Source organism: Engystomops pustulosus, chromosome 9, assembly GCF_040894005.1.
Source record: "Engystomops pustulosus chromosome 9, aEngPut4.maternal, whole genome shotgun sequence".
NCBI classification, from domain to species: domain Eukaryota; kingdom Metazoa; phylum Chordata; class Amphibia; order Anura; family Leptodactylidae; genus Engystomops; species Engystomops pustulosus.
In genome coordinates, this window is record NC_092419.1 from 104,419,212 (window position 1) to 104,443,039 (window position 23,828).

General features: G+C 42.6%; 1 protein-coding gene across 13 annotated transcripts in view; it reads left to right on the forward strand.

The window, feature by feature from the left end:
* The first annotated feature begins 804 nt into the window (after positions 1-804).
* GRIN1 (glutamate ionotropic receptor NMDA type subunit 1) overlaps positions 805-23,828 on the forward strand; it is a 94,087-nt gene continuing 71,063 nt past the window's right edge. For 11 of the 13 annotated variants that reach the window (XM_072125153.1, XM_072125146.1, XM_072125147.1 and 8 more), the window contains exon 1: positions 805-1,628. In XM_072125153.1, the coding sequence (XP_071981254.1) occupies positions 1,179-1,628 (450 nt within the window). In that variant the 5' untranslated portion in view covers positions 805-1,178. The remainder of the gene's footprint in view (positions 1,629-23,828) is intronic. The other 2 variants (XM_072125151.1, XM_072125159.1) reach the window with 1 other exon arrangement.

Below are 23,828 nucleotides of genomic sequence, written 5' to 3' on the forward strand. Positions count from 1 at the left end.
TGATACCCACAGTGCCCCCATAACAGTGACATCCACAGCGCTCCCATAACAGTGACTTCCACAGTGCCCCCATAACAGTGACTTCCACAGTGCCCCCATAACAGTGATACCCACAGTGCCCCCATAACAGTGATACCCACAGTGCCCCCATAACAGTGACATCCACAGCTACCCCCATAACAGTGATACCCACAGTGCCCCCATAACACTGACACCCACATCCCCCATAACAGTGACAGACAGAGCGCCCCCATAACAGTGACTTCCACAGCACCCCCATAACAGTGACAGGCACAGCCCGCACAACAGTGATATCCACAGCGCCCCCATAACAGTGATATCCACAGTGCTCCTAATATCATATACACCTGGGGTTCTTTGTTCGGGACTGTCTGTAACCACTGATGTGACCCATTGTCCACCTGTAATAACATAAGTCCATCGCATACAACTGTATACTACTGGGACAACCCCCATATCTAGAGGAATGTATATAGTATATACACCCCTGTCCTAGTCTATGTATAGATACCCCCCTATAGCCTGCATATTGTCGCATGTTATGGCTCTGGGATGTCCCTCATAATCTGGATTAGGATTTCTTCTTATAATTTGCTGCTTTAGAGGTGAATGGAGAACATAAGACTCCCAAACACTTGTTCCAATTATCTATTGACCCGATTCTTTTGCACTGAGGTGGGGGGAGGCAGCATGTAGCTGGCGCACAGGGGGTTAATGTAGCAGCGGGTCTGTGGGTGGGTTTGTTATTTGGGAGAGAGACCCCCCCATCCTCTCTATTGGTGGAGACTGTCACTGCAGAGGAGACTGTGAGGGAATCAGCCGCAGCTTCTCGTATCAGCACCAAGGACAGCAGCAGCTGCAGCAGCCCCTCCATGAGATGCAGGTCCTGGAGGTCCTCATGTCCATCACTGATCACCACTGGTAGCACCCCAGCCACCGTCATCACCCCCCTATCATCTTCACACCCCATCAGACTCCCCCCAACATCAGCTCCACCTCCACGTCCATGTCAACCCTCTGTAGACCATTGCCACCATCCAATCTCTAGTATCTCCTCATCTCCACCATCGCCTCCTGGGAGACACCTGAGATCTCGGATCTGGATAAAGGATTGCCCCGGATTAAGGAAGCGCTCTCCATAGCCGGGACATTTATGTATGGTCTCCTCTCCTCTGAATGATCCAGACCTCGGCTCCTCATTGACTACCATTCCCCCACCCACAGACCACCCCTCCATCTTGCAGAAGATCCAGGTTTCTTCCAGACTGTGGCGTCTCGGCGTCACCCTGTTTGGAGCTGGGGAGCCCCCCAAATACAGGACGTTGGCTCAGTTGGGGTGTGCCAAACCCATGGACAAAATGCGCCTCTTCCTCCTGGCCGTCCTGTTCTTGTTCTCGTTTGCCAAAGCCGGTTGCGACCCCAAAATAGTGAATATAGGGGCCGTGCTGAGCACCAAAAAACATGAACAGCTATTTAGGGAGGCGGTGAACCAAGCCAACAAGAGACATGGCACCTGGAAGATCCAACTCAACGCCACCTCAGTCACCCACAGGCCCAATGCCATCCAGATGGCGCTGTCTGTATGTGAGGACCTTATCTCCAGCCAGGTAAATGTGGGCAGGGAACGGGCACTGGGCAGGAGAACAGGGGCACACACCAGACATGGGGTCATCTGCGGAAATATTTAGCCTGCAACTAGTTGTAAGAAATCTCATCATTGTCTCCATTCATCAATTCTGTTACATCAGATGTAATCAATATCCTCTATATACAGCCCAGCCACATGATAGAAGTATATATGTATATCCAGTGTATATACCATCCTCTATATACAGCCCAGCCACATCATAGACGTATATATGTATATCCAGTGTATATACTATGGTCTATATACAGCCCAGCCACATGATAGAAGTATATATGTATATCCAGTGTATATACCATCCTCTATATACAGCCCAGCCACATCATAGAAGTATATATGTATATCCAGTGTATATACTATGCTCTATATACAGCCCAGCCACATGATAGAAGTATATATGTATATCCAGTGTATATACCATCCTCTATATACAGCCCAGCCACATCATAGAAGTATATATGTATATCCAGTGTATATACTATCCTCTATATACAGCCCAGCCACATGATAGAAGTATATATGTATATCCAGTGTATATACTATGCTCTATATACAGCCCAGCCACATGATAGAAGTATATATGTATATCCAGTGTATATACCATCCTCTATATACAGCCCAGCCACATCATAGAAGTATATATGTATATCCAGTGTATATACCATCCTCTATATACAGCCCAGCCACATCATAGAAGTATATATGTATATCCAGTGTATATACCATCCTCTATATACAGCCCAGCCACATGATAGAAGTATATATGTATATCCAGTGTATATACCATCCTCTATATACAGCCCAGCCACATCATAGAAGTATATATGTATATCCAGTGTATATACCATCCTCTATATACAGCCCAGCCACATCATAGAAGTATATATGTATATCCAGTGTATATACTATCCTCTATATACAGCCCAGCCACATCATAGAAGTATATATGTATATCCAGTGTATATACTATGGTCTATATACAGCCCAGCCACATCATAGAAGTATATATGTATATCCAGTGTATATACCATCCTCTATATACAGCCCAGCCACATCATAGAAGTATATATGTATATCCAGTGTATATACTATGCTCTATATACAGCCCAGCCACATGATAGAAGTATATATGTATATCCAGTGTATATACCATCCTCTATATACAGCCCAGCCACATCATAGAAGTATATATGTATATCCAGTGTATATACTATCCTCTATATACAGCCCAGCCACATGATAGAAGTATATATGTATATCCAGTGTATATACTATGCTCTATATACAGCCCAGCCACATGATAGAAGTATATATGTATATCCAGTGTATATACCATCCTCTATATACAGCCCAGCCACATCATAGAAGTATATATGTATATCCAGTGTATATACCATCCTCTATATACAGCCCAGCCACATCATAGAAGTATATATGTATATCCAGTGTATATACCATCCTCTATATACAGCCCAGCCACATGATAGAAGTATATATGTATATCCAGTGTATATACCATCCTCTATATACAGCCCAGCCACATCATAGAAGTATATATGTATATCCAGTGTATATACCATCCTCTATATACAGCCCAGCCACATCATAGAAGTATATATGTATATCCAGTGTATATACTATCCTCTATATACAGCCCAGCCACATCATAGAAGTATATATGTATATCCAGTGTATATACTATGGTCTATATACAGCCCAGCCACATCATAGAAGTATATATGTATATCCAGTGTATATACCATCCTCTATATACAGCCCAGCCACATGATAGAAGTATATATGTATATCCAGTGTATATACCATCCTCTATATACAGCCCAGCCACATCATAGACGTATATATGTATATCCAGTGTATATACTATGGTCTATATACAGCCCAGCCACATGATAGAAGTATATATGTATATCCAGTGTATATACCATCCTCTATATACAGCCCAGCCACATCATAGAAGTATATATGTATATCCAGTGTATATACTATGCTCTATATACAGCCCAGCCACATGATAGAAGTATATATGTATATCCAGTGTATATACCATCCTCTATATACAGCCCAGCCACATCATAGAAGTATATATGTATATCCAGTGTATATACTATCCTCTATATACAGCCCAGCCACATGATAGAAGTATATATGTATATCCAGTGTATATACTATGCTCTATATACAGCCCAGCCACATGATAGAAGTATATATGTATATCCAGTGTATATACCATCCTCTATATACAGCCCAGCCACATCATAGAAGTATATATGTATATCCAGTGTATATACCATCCTCTATATACAGCCCAGCCACATCATAGAAGTATATATGTATATCCAGTGTATATACCATCCTCTATATACAGCCCAGCCACATGATAGAAGTATATATGTATATCCAGTGTATATACCATCCTCTATATACAGCCCAGCCACATCATAGAAGTATATATGTATATCCAGTGTATATACCATCCTCTATATACAGCCCAGCCACATCATAGAAGTATATATGTATATCCAGTGTATATACTATCCTCTATATACAGCCCAGCCACATCATAGAAGTATATATGTATATCCAGTGTATATACTATGGTCTATATACAGCCCAGCCACATCATAGAAGTATATATGTATATCCAGTGTATATACCATCCTCTATATACAGCCCAGCCACATCATAGACGTATATATGTATATCCAGTGTATATACCATCCTCTATATACAGCCCAGCCACATCATAGAAGTATATATGTATATCCAGTGTATATACTATGGTCTATATAAAGCCCAGCCACATCATAGAAGTATATATGTATATCCAGTGTATATACCATCCTCTATATACAGCCCAGCCACATCATAGAAGTATATATGTATATCCAGTGTATATACTATGGTCTATATACAGCCCAGCCACATGATAGAAGTATATATGTATATCCAGTGTATATACCATCCTCTATATACAGCCCAGCCACATCATAGAAGTATATATGTATATCCAGTGTATATACTATGCTCTATATACAGCCCAGCCACATGATAGAAGTATATATGTATATCCAGTGTATATACCATCCTCTATATACAGCCCAGCCACATCATAGAAGTATATATGTATATCCAGTGTATATACTATCCTCTATATACAGCCCAGCCACATGATAGAAGTATATATGTATATCCAGTGTATATACTATGCTCTATATACAGCCCAGCCACATGATAGAAGTATATATGTATATCCAGTGTATATACCATCCTCTATATACAGCCCAGCCACATCATAGAAGTATATATGTATATCCAGTGTATATACCATCCTCTATATACAGCCCAGCCACATCATAGAAGTATATATGTATATCCAGTGTATATACCATCCTCTATATACAGCCCAGCCACATGATAGAAGTATATATGTATATCCAGTGTATATACCATCCTCTATATACAGCCCAGCCACATCATAGAAGTATATATGTATATCCAGTGTATATACCATCCTCTATATACAGCCCAGCCACATCATAGAAGTATATATGTATATCCAGTGTATATACTATCCTCTATATACAGCCCAGCCACATCATAGACGTATATATGTATATCCAGTGTATATACCATCCTCTATATACAGCCCAGCCACATCATAGAAGTATATATGTATATCCAGTGTATATACTATGGTCTATATAAAGCCCAGCCACATCATAGAAGTATATATGTATATCCAGTGTATATACCATCCTCTATATACAGCCCAGCCACATCATAGAAGTATATATGTATATCCAGTGTATATACTATCCTGTATATACAGCCCAGCCACATGATAGAAGTATATATGTATATCCAGTGTATATACCATCCTCTATATAAAGCCCAGCCACATCATAGAAGTATATATGTATATCCAGTGTATATACTATGCTCTATATACAGCCCAGCCACATCATAGAAGTATATATGTATATCCAGTGTATATACTATCCTCTATATACAGCCCAGCAACATGATAGACGTATATATGTATATCCAGTGTATATACTATCCTCTATATACAGCCCAGCCACATCATAGAAGTATATATGTATATCCAGTGTATATACTATCCTGTATATACAGCCCAGACACATCATAGACGTATATATGTATATCCAGTGTATATACTATCCTGTATATACAGCCCAGCCACATGATAGAAGTATATATGTATATCCAGTGTATATACCATCCTCTATATACAGCCCAGCCACATCATAGAAGTATATATGTATATCCAGTGTATATACTATCCTGTATATACAGCCCAGCCACATGATAGAAGTATATATGTATATCCAGTGTATATACCATCCTCTATATACAGCCCAGCCACATCATAGAAGTATATATGTATATCCAGTGTATATACCATCCTCTATATACAGCCCAGCCACATCATAGAAGTATATATGTATATCCAGTGTATATACTATGGTCTATATAAAGCCCAGCCACATCATAGAAGTATATATGTATATCCAGTGTATATACCATCCTCTATATACAGCCCAGCCACATCATAGAAGTATATATGTATATCCAGTGTATATACTATCCTGTATATACAGCCCAGCCACATCATAGAAGTATATATGTATATCCAGTGTATATACTATCCTCTATATACAGCCCAGCCACATCATAGAAGTATATATGTATATCCAGTGTATATACTATCCTCTATATACAGCCCAGCAACATGATAGACGTATATATGTATATCCAGTGTATATACTATGGTCTATATAAAGCCCAGCCACATCATAGAAGTATATATGTATATCCAGTGTATATACCATCCTCTATATACAGCCCAGCCACATCATAGAAGTATATATGTATATCCAGTGTATATACTATCCTCTATATACAGCCCAGCAACATGATAGACGTATATATGTATATCCAGTGTATATACTATCCTCTATATACAGCCCAGCCACATCATAGAAGTATATATGTATATCCAGTGTATATACTATCCTGTATATACAGCCCAGACACATCATAGACGTATATATGTATATCCAGTGTATATACTATCCTGTATATACAGCCCAGCCACATGATAGAAGTATATATGTATATCCAGTGTATATACTATCCTCTATATACAGCCCAGCAACATGATAGACGTATATATGTATATCCAGTGTATATACTATCCTGTATATACAGCCCAGACACATCATAGACGTATATATGTATATCCAGTGTATATACTATCCTGTATATACAGCCCAGCCACATGATAGAAGTATATATGTATATCCAGTGTATATACCATCCTCTATATACAGCCCAGCCACATCATAGAAGTATATATGTATATCCAGTGTATATACTATGCTCTATATACAGCCCAGCCACATGATAGAAGTATATATGTATATCCAGTGTATATACCATCCTCTATATACAGCCCAGCCACATGATAGAAGTATATATGTATATCCAGTGTATATACCATCCTCTATATACAGCCCAGCCACATCATAGAAGTATATATGTATATCCAGTGTATATACTATCCTCTATATACAGCCCAGCCACATCATAGAAGTATATATGTATATCCAGTGTATATACTATGCTGTATATACAGCCTAGCCACATAATAGACATATATATGTATATCCAGTGTATATACTATGCTCTATATACAGCCCAGCCACATGATAGAAGTATATATGTATATCCAGTGTATATACTATCCTCTATATACAGCCCAGCCACATCATAGAAGTATATATGTATATCCAGTGTATATACTATCCTCTATATACAGCCCAGCCACATGATAGAAGTATATATGTATATCCAGTGTATATACCATCCTCTATATACAGCCCAGCCACATCATAGAAGTATATATGTATATCCAGTGTATATACCATCCTCTATATACAGCCCAGCCACATGATAGAAGTATATATGTATATCCAGTGTATATACTATGCTCTATATACAGCCCAGCCACATCATAGAAGTGTATATGTATATCCAGTGTATATACTATGCTCTATATACAGCCCAGCCACATCATAGAAGTATATATGTATATCCAGTGTATATACTATCCTCTATATACAGCCCAGCCACATCATAGAAGTATATATGTATATCCAGTGTATATACTATCCTCTATATACAGCCCAGCCACATCATAGAAGTATATATGTATATCCAGTGTATATACTATGCTCTATATACAGCCCAGCCACATCATAGAAGTATATATGTATATCCAGTGTATATACTATGCTCTATATACAGCCCAGCCACATCATAGAAGTATATATGTATATCCAGTGTATATACTATGCTCTATATACAGCCCAGCCACATGATAGAAGTATATATGTATATCCAGTGTATATACTATCCTCTATATACAGCCCAGCCACATCATAGAAGTATATATGTATATCCAGTGTATATACTATGGTCTATATACAGCCCAGCCACATCATAGAAGTATATATGTATATCCAGTGTATATACTATGCTCTATATACAGCCCAGCCACATCATAGATGTATATATGTATATCCAGTGTATATACCATCCTCTATATACAGCCCAGCCACATCATAGAAGTATATATGTATATCCAGTGTATATACTATGCTCTATATACAGCCCAGCCACATCATAGAAGTATATATGTATATCCAGTGTATATACCATCCTCTATATAAAGCCCAGCCACATCATAGAAGTGTATATGTATATCCAGTGTATATACTATGCTCTATATACAGCCCAGCCACATGATAGAAGTATATATGTATATCCAGTGTATATACTATGCTCTATATACAGCCCAGCCACATGATAGAAGTATATATGTATATCCAGTGTATATACTATGCTCTATATACAGCCCAGCCACATCATAGAAGTGTATATGTATATCCAGTGTATATACCATCCTCTATATACAGCCCAGCCACATCATAGAAGTATATATGTATATCCAGTGTATATACTATGGTCTATATACAGCCCAGCCACATCATAGAAGTATATATGTATATCCAGTGTATATACTATGGTCTATATACAGCCCAGCCACATCATAGAAGTATATATGTATATCCAGTGTATATACTATGCTCTATATACAGCCCAGCCACATCATAGAAGTATATATGTATATCCAGTGTATATACTATGCTCTATATACAGCCCAGCCACATCATAGAAGTATATATGTATATCCAATATATATATTATGCTCTATATACAGCCCAGCCACATCATAGAAGTATATATGTATATCCAGTGTATATACTATGCTCTATATACAGCCCAGCCACATCATAGAAGTATATATGTATATCCAATATATATATTATGCTCTATATACAGCCCAGCCACATCATAGAAGTATATATGTATATCCAGTGTATATACCATCCTCTATATACAGCCCAGCCACATGATAGAAGTATATATGTATATCCAGTGTATATACTATCCTCTATATACAGCCCAGCCACATCATAGAAGTATATATGTATATCCAGTGTATATACTATGCTCTATATACAGCCCAGCCACATCATAGAAGTATATATGTATATCCAGTGTATATACTATGCTCTATATAAAGCCCAGTCACATCATAGAAGTATATATGTATATCCAGTGTATATACTATGCTCTATATACAGCCCAGCAACATCATAGAAGTATATATGTATATCCAGTGTATATACTATGCTCTATATACAGCCCAGCCACATCATAGAAGTGTATATGTATATCCAGTGTATATACCATCCTCTATATACAGCCCAGCCACATCATAGAAGTATATATGTATATCCAGTGTATATACTATGGTCCATATACAGCCCAGCCACATCATAGAAGTATATATGTATATCCAGTGTATATACTATGGTCTATATACAGCCCAGCCACATCATAGAAGTATATATGTATATCCAGTGTATATACTATGCTCTATATACAGCCCAGCAACATCATAGAAGTATATATGTATATCCAGTGTATATACTATGCTCTATATACAGCCCAGCCACATCATAGAAGTATATATGTATATCCAGTGTATATACTATGGTCTATATACAGCCCAGCCACATCATAGAAGTATATATGTATATCCAGTGTATATACTATGGTCTATATACAGCCCAGCCACATCATAGAAGTATATATGTATATCCAGTGTATATACTATGCTCTATATACAGCCCAGCCACATCATAGAAGTATGTATGTATATCCAGTGTATATACTATGCTCTATATACAGCCCAGCCACATCATAGAAGTATATATGTATATCCAATATATATATTATGCTCTATATACAGCCCAGCCACATCATAGAAGTATATATGTATATCCAGTGTATATACTATGGTCTATATACAGCCCAGCCACATCATAGAAGTATATATGTATATCCAGTGTATATACTATGCTCTATATACAGCCCAGCCACATCATAGAAGTATATATGTATATCCAGTGTATATACTATGCTCTATATACAGCCCAGCCACATCATAGAAGTATATATGTATATCCAGTGTATATACTATGCTCTATATAAAGCCCAGCCACATCATAGAAGTATATATGTATATCCAGTGTATATACTATGCTCTATATACAGCCCAGCAACATCATAGAAGTATATATGTATATCCAGTGTATATACTATGCTCTATATACAGCCCAGCCACATCATAGAAGTGTATATGTATATCCAGTGTATATACCATCCTCTATATACAGCCCAGCCACATCATAGAAGTATATATGTATATCCAGTGTATATACTATGGTCTATATACAGCCCAGCCACATCATAGAAGTATATATGTATATCCAGTGTATATACTATGGTCTATATACAGCCCAGCCACATCATAGAAGTATATATGTATATCCAGTGTATATACTATGCTCTATATACAGCCCAGCCACATCATAGAAGTATATATGTATATCCAGTGTATATACTATGGTCTATATACAGCCCAGCCACATCATAGAAGTATATATGTATATCCAGTGTATATACTATGCTCTATATACAGCCCAGCCACATCATAGAAGTATATATGTATATCCAGTGTATATACTATGCTCTATATACAGCCCAGCCACATCATAGAAGTATATATGTATATCCAGTGTATATACTATGGTCTATATACAGCCCAGCCACATCATAGAAGTATATATGTATATCCAGTGTATATACTATGCTCTATATACAGCCCAGCAACATCATAGAAGTATATATGTATATCCAGTGTATATACTATGCTCTATATACAGCCCAGCCACATCATAGAAGTATATATGTATATCCAGTGTATATACTATGGTCTATATACAGCCCAGCCACATCATAGAAGTATATATGTATATCCAGTGTATATACTATGCTCTATATACAGCCCAGCCACATCATAGAAGTATATATGTATATCCAGTGTATATACTATGGTCTATATACAGCCCAGCCACATCATAGAAGTATATATGTATATCCAGTGTATATACTATGCTCTATATACAGCCCAGCAACATCATAGAAGTATATATGTATATCCAGTGTATATACTATGGGCTATATACAGCCCAGCCACATCATAGAAGTATATATGTATATCCAGTGTATATACTATGCTCTATATACAGCCCAGCAACATCATAGAAGTATATATGTATATCCAGTGTATATACTATGCTCTATATACAGCCCAGCAACATCATAGAAGTATATATGTATATCCAGTGTATATACCATCCTCTATATACAGCCCAGCCACATCATAGAAGTATATATGTATATCCAGTGTATATACTATCCTCTATATACAGCCCAGCCACATCATAGAAGTATATATGTATATCCAGTGTATATACTATGCTCTATATACAGCCCAGCAACATCATAGAAGTATATATGTATATCCAGTGTATATACTATCCTCTATATACAGCCTAGCCACATCATAGAAGTATATATGTATATCCAGTGTATATACTATCCTCTATATACAGCCTAGCCACATCATAGAAGTATATATGTATATCCAGTGTATATACTATGCTCTCTGTATATATGCTTATTCAGTGTATAGACTATCCTCTCTCTATGTGTGTGTTTATTAGGTGTTTGGACTCTCTCATATGTAGCTATGCTCGGGAGTGGGTATTTATCAGGTGTATGGACTATCCTCTCTCTTTACGTTATGTATATGGACTATGCTATGTATGTGTGTGTATTTATCAGGTGTATGGACCTCTCTCTCTCATATAGTATATGAGGTGCTATGATACAATGCAGGCTATCCTCTATACATCCAATACGTGCAATGTTACAGATAACATGCAGGTCTATGTGTGGTGTAGATCACCTGGTAACATGTACATATAATATATACTGTATACTGATCTCTGTATATACATCTGTGGCTCTTATGCAACCATCGCACCGTGTCATGTGAATGGTTAACTCCCGCCATACACAACACTATACCCCCCTCTCCCCAGCATATCCACACCAGGGCATGCTGGGAGATGTAGTCCCATGTATGGCTCTATCCACGCTGTCCTCCCCTCCTCCATCACTTGCCTCTATGAATTCCAATGAAGACGCTTTGTCCGCATTGCAGCCTAATCCCCGGCATAGACCCCACAGACCCCGGCAGGGGTCCTGCACTCATCTACCAGCCCCTCAGAGGATGTATGTGGAAATGTAGTCACATGTATCTATGAGACCTTATAGTGACCTGTACTGTACACCTGGAGGGTATAGAGCAACATGTACAGTATGTAAGAGATGTATCTATCTATCTATGTATCTATCTCATATCTATCTATCTATCTATCTCATATCTATCTATCTATCTCCTATCTATCTATCTATCTATCTATCTATCTATCTATCTATCTCCTATCTATCTATCTCCTATCTATCTCCTATCTATCTATCTATCTCCTATCTATCTATCTATCTATCTATCTATCTATCTATCTATCTATCTATCTCCTATCTATCTATCTCCTATCTATCTCCTATCTATCTATCTATCTATCTATCTATCTCCTATCTATCTATCTATCTATCTATCTCATATCTATCTATCTATCTATCTATCTATCTAGAAAAAGGAGAGTCCAAAGCAGCACAGGAAAACAAGGGTGCAGCAGCCGTAGGTCCCTTGGCCGGGGTCCGTCTAGGTAACTGTAGAAAAGAGGCAGCACTCCGAGGTACGTAGAAAAGGGTGAAGCTTTATTCCATGTGCAACGTTTCGGCGTTTAAGCACGCCTTTTTCAAGCATGCTTGAAAAAGGCGTGCTTAAACGCCGAAACGTTGCACATGGAATAAAGCTTCACCCTTTTCTACGTACCTCGGAGTGCTGCCTCTTTTCTACAGTTATCTATCTATCTCATATCCATCTATCTCCTATCTATCTATCTATCTATCTCATATCTATCTATCTATCTATCTATCTATCTATCTATCTCATATCCATCTATCTCCTATCTATCTATCTCATATCCATCTATCTCCTATCTATCTATCTATCTATCTCATATCTATCTATCTATCTATCTATCTATCTATCTATCCATCTATCTCATATCCATCTATCTCCTATCCATCTATCTCCTATCTATCTATCTCATATCTATCTATCTCATATCCATCTATCTCCTATCTATCTATCTATCTATCTATCTATCTATCCATCCATCTATCTATCTATCTATCTATCTATCTATCTCATATCTATCTATCTATCTATCTATCTATCTATCTCCTATCTATCTATCTCCTATCTATCTATCTATCTCATATCCATCTATCTATCTATCTATCTATCTATCTATCTATCTATCTCATATCTATCTATCTATCTATCCATCTATCTCATATCCATCTATCTCCTATCCATCTATCTCCTATCTATCTATCTCATATCTATCTATCTCATATCTATCTATCTCCTATCTATCTATCTATCTATCTATCTATCTATCTCCTATCTATCTATCTATCTATCTATCTATCTATCTCCTATCTATCTATCTATCTATCTCATATCTATCTATCTCATATCCATCTATCTCCTATCTATCTATCTATCTATCTATCTATCTCCTATCTATCTATCTATCTCATATCTATCTATCTATCTATCTCCTATCTATCTCCTATCTATCTCCTATCTATCTCCTATCTATCTATCTCCTATCTATCTATCTATCTATCTATCTCATATCCATCTATCTCCTATCTATCTATCTATCTATCTATCTATCTCATATCTATCTATCTATCTATCTATCTATCTATCTATCTATCTATCCATCTATCTCATATCCATCTATCTCCTATCTATCTATCTATCTATCTATCTCCTATCTATCTATCTATCTATCTATCTATCTCATATCTATCTATCTATCTATCTATCTATCTCATATCTATCTATCTATCTATCTATCTATCTCATATCCATCTATCTCATATCCATCTATCTCCTATCTATCTATCTATCTATCTATCTATCTCATATCCATCTATCTATCTATCTATCTCCTATCTATCTATCTATCTATCTATCCATCTATCTCATATCCATCTATCTCCTATCCATCTATCTCCTATCTATCTATCTCATATCTATCTATCTCATATCCATCTATCTCCTATCTATCTATCTATCTATCTATCTATCTATCTCCTATCTATCTATCTATCTATCTATCTATCTATCTATCTATCTCCTATCTATCTATCTATCTATCTATCTATCTCATATCTATCTATCTCATATCCATCTATCTCCTATCTATCTATCTATCTATCTATCTATCTATCTATCTCCTATCTATCTATCTATCTATCTATCTATCTCCCATCTATCTATCTATCTATCTCATATCTATCTATCTATCTATCTATCTCCTATCTATCTCCTATCTATCTCCTATCTATCTATCTCCTATCTATCTATCTATCTATCTATCTATCTATCTATCTATCTATCTATCTCATATCCATCTATCTCCTATCTATCTATCTATCTCATATCTATCTATCTATCTATCTATCTATCTATCTATCTATCTATCTATCCATCTATCTCATATCCATCTATCTCCTATCTATCTATCTATCTATCTATCTATCTATCTCCTATCTATCTATCTATCTATCTCATATCTATCTATCTATCTATCTATCTCATATCTATCTATCTATCTATCTATCTCATATCCATCTATCTCATATCCATCTATCTCCTATCTATCTATCTATCCATCTATCTATCTATCTATCTCCTATCTATCTATCTATCTATCTATCTATCTCCTATCTATCTATCTATCTATCTATCTATATATCTCATATCCATCTATCTATCTATCTATCTCATATCTATCTATCTATCTATCTATCTCATATCTATCTATCTATCTATCTATCTCCTATCTATCTATCTATCTATCTATCTCATATCCATCTATCTATCTATCTATCTCATATCTATCTATCTATCTATCTATCTATCTATCTCCTATCTATCTATCTATCTTATATCCATCTATCTTCTATCTATCTATCTATCTATCTATCTATGTATCTATCTCCTATCTATCTATCTATCTATCTCCTATCTATCTCCTATCTATCTATCTATCTATCTATCTATCTATCTCATATCCATCTATCTCCTAACTATCTATCTATCTCCTATCTATCTCCTATCTATCTATCTATCTATCTATCTATCTATCTATCTATCTATCTATCTCATATCCATCTATCTCCTAACTATCTATCTATCTCCTATCTATCTCCTATCTATCTATCTATCTATCTATCTATCTATCTATCTATCTATCTATCTATCTATCCATCTCATATCTATCTCATATCCATCTATCTCCTATCTATCTATCTATCTATCTATCTATCTATCTATCTATCTCATATCTATCTATCTATCTATCTATCTATCTATCTATCTATCTATCTATCTCTCTATCTCTCTATCTATCTCTTACCAATATATGTGGTAGATTTCCTCGTGTCTCCAGTTAGTTGTTGATGTGACATAAATGATGTGATATCAGGATATATATAATGATGTTATATGAGCAGTCACTGCTGCTTCTTGTATGGCTGCATTCTAAATCTTCTGTAAAAGAAGAGACTGTGCAGAGACTGAGAGCAGCACAGAGTATTTCAGGAAAGAGAGCTCAGCTTGTAGAGTGCAGTGATGATTATGAGAGGGATTGGTAGTGGACTGAGCAGCACAGAGTATTTCAGGATGCTGGGGGGGGGGGGTAGTGACCTGTGCTCTCCTGTGATGACTTTAGAGAGGAGGGGGCATCGTGTCAATGTGACAGTCTTAACACATGCCAGTGATGGATGTTACATGCCGCAGAGACCGCTAATGACTGATTGGTAAAAATGTTGTGTGATTTTATCGTCAGTAAATTTCCTGACAGCTGCAGACACTTCTATCTAATGAAAAGCACTCAGTCATCTCCCAGGTCCCCAGGCGGCCATTAGGGTCTCCTCCCAGCACAGGAGACATCCTTGTACTGAGCGCGGTGCTATTATGTGGTGTGAGAGGAGACCCCACTGCTGCCAGGGCATCACTACTCACACACTGACTGATGGGCACAGGGGGTAATGTGCAGGACCTGTACTATCCCTTATAGAGGAGACCACCACTGCTGCCAGGGCATCGCTCCTCACACACTGACTGATGGGCACAGGGGGTAATGTGCAGGACCTGTACTATCCCTTATAGAGGAGACCACCACTGCTGCCAGGGCATCGCTCCTCACACACTGACTGATGGGCACAGGGGGTAATGTGCAGGACCTGTACTATCCCTTATAGAGGAGACCACCACTGCTGCCAGGGCATCACTCCTCACACACTGACTGATGGGCACAGGGGGTGATGTGCAGGACCTGTACTATCCCTTATAGAGGAGACCACCACTGCTGCCAGGGCCCCGCTCCTCACACACTGACTGATGGGCACAGGGGGTAATGTGCAGGACCTGTACTATCCCTTATAGAGGAGACCACCACTGCTGCCAGGGCATCGCTCCTCACACACTGACTGATGGGCACAGGGGGTGATGTGCAGGACCTGTACTATCCCTTATAGAGGAGACCACCACTGCTGCCAGGGCATCACTCCTCACACACTGACTGATGGGCACAGGGGGTGATGTGCAGGACCTGTACTATCCCTTATAGAGGACACCACCACTGCTGCCAGGGCATCACTACTCACACACTGACTGATGGGCACAGGGGGTGATGTGCAGGACCTGTACTATCCCTTATAGAGGAGACCACCACTGCTGCCAGGGCATCACTACTCACACACTGACTGATGGGCACAGGGGGTAATGTGCAGGACCTGTACTATCCCTTATAGAGGACACCACCACTGCTGCCAGGGCATCACTACTCACACACTGACTGATGGGCACAGGGGGTGATGTGCAGGACCTGTACTAACCCTTATAGAGGAGACCACCACTACTGCCAGGGCATCACTCCTCACACACTGACTGATGGGCACAGGGGGTGATGTTCAGGACCTGTACTATCCCTTATAGAGGAGACCACCACTGCTGCCAGGGCATCACTACTCACACACTGACTGATGGGCACAGGGGGTAATGTGCAGGACCTGTACTATCCCTTATAGAGGACACCACCACTGCTGCCAGGGCATCACTACTCACACACTGACTGATGGGCACAGGGGGTGATGTGCAGGACCTGTACTAACCCTTATAGAGGAGACCACCACTACTGCCAGGGCATCACTCCTCACACACTGACTGATGGGCACAGGGGGTGATGTTCAGGACCTGTACTATCCCTTATAGAGGAGACCACCACTGCTGCCAGGGCATCGCTCCTCACACACTGACTGATGGGCACAGGGGGTGATGTGCAGGACCTGTACTATCCCTTATAGAGGAGACCACCACTGCTGCCAGGGCATCACTCCTCACACACTGACTGATGGGCACAGGGGGTGATGTTCAGGACCTGTACTATCTCTTATAGAGGACCCACCACTGCTGCCAGGGCACCGCTCCTCACACACTGACTGATGTGCACAGGGGGTAATGTGCAGGACCTGTACTATCTCTTATATAGGAGACCACCACTGCTGCCAGGGCATCACTCCTCACACACTGACTGATGGGCACAGGGGGTAATGTGCAGGACCTGTACTATCTCTTATATAGGAGACCACCACTGCTGCCAGGGCATCACTACTCACACACTGACTGATGGGCACAGGGGGTAATGTGCAGGACCTGTACTATCCCTTATAGAGGAGACCACCACTGCTGCCAGGGCATCGCTCCTCACACACTGACTGATGGGCACAGGGGGTGATGTGCAGGACCTGTACTATCTCTTATAGAGGACCCACCACTGCTGCCAGGGCACCGCTCCTCACACACTGACTGATGTGCACAGGGGGTAATGTGCAGGACCTGTACTATCTCTTATATAGGAGACCACCACTGCTGCCAGGGCATCACTACTCACACACTGACTGATGGGCACAGGGGGTAATGTGCAGGACCTGTACTATCCCTTATAGAGGAGACCACCACTGCTGCCAGGGCACCGCTCCTCACACACTGACTGATGGGCACAGGGGGTGATGTGCAGGACCTGTACTATCCCTTATAGAGGAGACCACCACTGCTGCCAGGGCATCACTCCTCACACACTGACTGATGGGCACAGGGGGTAATGTGCAGGACCTGTACTATCCCTTATAGAGGAGACCACCACTGCTGCCAGGGCATCGCTCCTCACACACTGACTGATGGGCACAGGGGGTAATGTGCAGGACCTGTACTATCCCTTATATAGGAGACCACCACTGCTGCCAGGGCATCACTCCTCACACACTGACTGATGGGCACAGGGGGTAATGTGCAGGACCTGTACTATCCCTTATAGAGGAGACCACCACTGCTGCCAGGGCACCGCTCCTCACACACTGACTGATGGGCACAGGGGGTGATGTGCAGGACCTGTACTATCCCTTATAGAGGAGACCACCACTGCTGCCAGGGCATCACTCCTCACACACTGACTGATGGGCACAGGGGCTAATGTGAAGGACCTGTACTATCCCTTATAGAGGAGACCACCACTACTGCCAGGGCATCACTACTCAGACACTGATGGGCACAGGGGGTAATGTGCAGGACCTGTACTATCCCTTATAGAGGAGACCACCACTACTGCCAGGGCATCGCTCCTCACACACTGACTGATGGGCACAGGGGGTAATGTGCAGGACCTGTACTATCCCTTATAGAGGAGACCACCACTGCTGCCAGGGCATCGCTCCTCACACACTGACTGATGGGCACAGGGGGTGATGTGCAGGACCTGTACTATCCCTTATAGAGGAGACCACCACTGCTGCCAGGGCATCACTCCTCACACACTGACTGATGGGCACAGGGGGTGATGTGCAGGACCTGTACTATCCCTTATAGAGGACACCACCACTGCTGCCAGGGCATCACTACTCACACACTGACTGATGGGCACAGGGGGTGATGTGCAGGACCTGTACTATCCCTTATAGAGGAGACCACCACTGCTGCCAGGGCATCACTCCTCACACACTGACTGATGGGCACAGGGGGTGATGTGCAGGACCTGTACTATCCCATATAGAGGAGACCACCACTACTGCCAGGGCATCACTACTCACACACTGACTGATGTGCACAGGGGGTAATGTGCAGGACCTGTACTATCCCTTATAGAGGAGACCACCACTGCTGCCAGGGCATCGCTCCTCACACACTGACTGATGGGCACAGGGGGTAATGTGCAGGACCTGTACTATCCCTTATATAGGACACCACCACTGCTGCCAGGGCACCGCTCCTCACACACTGACTGATGGGCACAGGGGGTAATGTGCAGGACCTGTACTATCTCTTATATAGGAGACCACCACTGCTGCCAGGGCATCACTCCTCACACACTGACTGATGGGCACAGGGGGTGATGTGCAGGACCTGTACTATCCCTTATAGAGGAGACCACCACTACTGCCAGGGCATCACTCCTCACACACTGACTGATGGGCACAGGGGGTAATGTGCAGGACCTGTACTATCCCTTATAGAGGAGACCACCACTGCTGCCAGGGCATCACTACTCACACACTGACTGATGGGCACAGGGGGTAATGTGCAGGACCTGTACTATCCCTTATAGAGGAGACCACCACTGCTGCCAGGGCATCACTACTCACACACTGATGGGCACAGGGGGTAATGTGCAGGACCTGTACTATCCCTTATAGAGGAGACCACCACTGCTGCCAGGGCATCGCTCCTCACACACTGAATGATGGGCACAGGGGGTGATGTGCAGGACCTGTACTATCTCTTATAGAGGACCCACCACTGCTGCCAGGGCACCGCTCCTCACACACTGACTGATGTGCACAGGGGGTAATGTGCAGGACCTGTACTATCCCTTATAGAGGAGACCACCACTGCTGCCAGGGCATCACTACTCACACACTGACTGATGGGCACAGGGGGTAATGTGCAGGACCTGTACTATCCCTTATAGAGGAGACCACCACTGCTGCCAGGGCACCGCTCCTCACACACTGACTGATGGGCACAGGGGGTGATGTGCAGGACCTGTACTATCCCTTATATAGGAGACCACCACTGCTGCCAGGGCATCACTCCTCACACACTGACTGATGGGCACAGGGGCTAATGTGAAGGACCTGTACTATCCCTTATAGAGGAGACCACCACTGCTGCCAGGGCATCGCTCCTCACACACTGACTGATGGGCACAGGGGGTAATGTGCAGGACCTGTACTATCCCTTATAGAGGAGACCACCACTGCTGCCAGGGCATCGCTCCTCACACACTGACTGATGGGCACAGGGGGTGATGTGCAGGACCTGTACTATCCCTTATAGAGGAGACCACCACTACTGCCAGGGCATCACTCCTCACACACTGACTGATGGGCACAGGGGGTGATGTGCAGGACCTGTACTATCCCTTATAGAGGAGACCACCACTGCTGCCAGGGCATCGCTCCTCACACACTGACTGATGGGCACAGGGGGTGATGTGCAGGACCTGTACTATCCCTTATAGAGGAGACCACCACTGCTGCCAGGGCATCACTCCTCACACACTGACTGATGGGCACAGGGGGTAATGTGCAGGACCTGTACTATCCCTTATAGAGGAGACCACCACTGCTGCCAGGGCATCACTCCTCACACACTGACTGATGGGCACAGGGGGTGATGTGCAGGACCTGTACTATCCCTTATAGAGGACACCACCACTGCTGCCAGGGCATCACTCCTCACACACTGATTGATGGGCACAGGGGGTGATGTGCAGGACCTGTACTATCCCTTATAGAGGAGACCACCACTGCTGCCAGGGCATCACTCCTCACACACTGACTGATGGGCACAGGGGGTAATGTGCAGGACCTGTACTATCCCTTATAGAGGAGACCACCACTGCTGCCAGGGCATCGCTCCTCACACACTGACTGATGGGCACAGGGGGTAATGTGCAGGACCTGTACTATCCCTTATATAGGACACCACCACTGCTGCCAGGGCATCACTCCTCACACACTGACTGATGGGCACAGGGGGTGATGTGCAGGACCTGTACTATCCCTTATAGAGGAGACCACCACTGCTGCCAGGGCATCGCTCCTCACACACTGACTGATGGGCACAGGGGGTGATGTGCAGGACCTGTACTATCCCTTATAGAGGAGACCACCACTGCTGCCACGGCATCGCTCCTCACACACTGACTGATGGGCACAGGGGGTGATGTGCAGGACCTGTACTATCCCTTATAGAGGAGACCACCACTACTGCCAGGGCACCGCTCCTCACACACTGACTGATGGGCACAGGGGGTAATGTGCAGGACCTGTACTATCCCTTATAGAGGACACCACCACTGCTGCCAGGGCATCACTACTCACACACTGACTGATGGGCACAGGGGGTGATGTGCAGGACCTGTACTACCCCTTATAGAGGACACCACCACTGCTGCCAGGGCATCACTACTCACACACTGACTGATGGGCACAGGGGGTAATGTGCAGGACCTGTACTATCCCTTATAGAGGAGACCACCACTGCTGCCAGGGCATCGCTCCTCACACACTGACTGATGGGCACAGGGGATAATGTGCAGGACCTGTACTATCCCTTATAGAGGAGACCACCACTACTGCCAGGGCATCACTACTCACACACTGACTGATGGGCACAGGGGGTGATGTGCAGGACCTGTACTATCCCTTATAGAGGAGACCACCACTGCTGCCAGGGCATCACTACTCACACACTGACTGATGGGCACAGGGGGTAATGTGCAGGACCTGTACTATCTCTTATATAGGAGACCACCACTGCTGCCAGGGCATCACTACTCACACACTGACTGATGGGCACAGGGGGTAATGTGCAGGACCTGTACTATCCCTTATAGAGGAGACCACCACTGCTGCCAGGGCATCACTACTCACACACTGACTGATGGGCACAGGGGGTAATGTGCAGGACCTGTACTATCCCTTATAGAGGAGACCACCACTGCTGCCAGGGCACCGCTCCTCACACACTGACTGATGGGCACAGGGGGTGATGTGCAGGACCTGTACTATCCCTTATAGAGGAGACCACCACTGCTGCCAGGGCATCACTCCTCACACACTGACTGATGGGCACAGGGGGTAATGTGCAGGACCTGTACTATCCCTTATAGAGGAGACCACCACTGCTGCCAGGGCATCACTACTCACACACTGACTGATGGGCACAGGGGGTGATGTGCAGGACCTGTACTATCCCTTATAGAGGAGACCACCACTGCTGCCAGGGCATCACTACTCACACACTGACTGATGGGCACAGGGGGTAATGTGCAGGACCTGTACTATCCCTTATATAGGAGACCACCACTGCTGCCAGGGCATCACTCCTCACACACTGACTGATGGGCACAGGGGGTGATGTGCAGGACCTGTACTATCCCTTATAGAGGAGACCACCACTGCTGCCAGGGCATCACTACTCACACACTGACTGATGGGCACAGGGGGTGATGTGCAGGACCTGTACTATCCCTTATATAGGAGACCACCACTGCTGCCAGGGCACCGCTCCTCACACACTGACTGATGGGCACAGGGGGTGATGTGCAGGACCTGTACTATCCCTTATAGAGGAGACCACCACTGCTGCCAGGGCATCGCTCCTCACACACTGACTGATGGGCACAGGGGGTGATGTGCAGGACCTGTACTATCCCTTATAGAGGACACCACCACTGCTGCCAGGGCATCACTACTCACACACTGACTGATGGGCACAGGGGGTGATGTGCAGGACCTGTACTATCCCTTATAGAGGAGACCACCACTGCTGCCAGGGCATCACTCCTCACACACTGACTGATGGGCACAGGGGGTGATGTGCAGGACCTGTACTATCCCATATAGAGGAGACCACCACTACTGCCAGGGCATCACTCCTCACACACTGATTGATGGGCACAGGGGGTGATGTGCAGGACCTGTACTATCCCTTATAGAGGAGACCACCACTGCTGCCAGGGCATCACTACTCACACACTGACTGATGTGCACAGGGGGTAATGTGCAGGACCTGTACTATCCCTTATAGAGGAGACCACCACTGCTGCCAGGGCATCGCTCCTCACACACTGACTGATGGGCACAGGGGGTAATGTGCAGGACCTGTACTATCCCTTATATAGGACACCACCACTGCTGCCAGGGCACCGCTCCTCACACACTGACTGATGGGCACAGGGGGTAATGTGCAGGACCTGTACTATCTCTTATATAGGAGACCACCACTGCTGCCAGGGCATCACTCCTCACACACTGACTGATGGGCACAGGGGGTGATGTGCAGGACCTGTACTATCCCTTA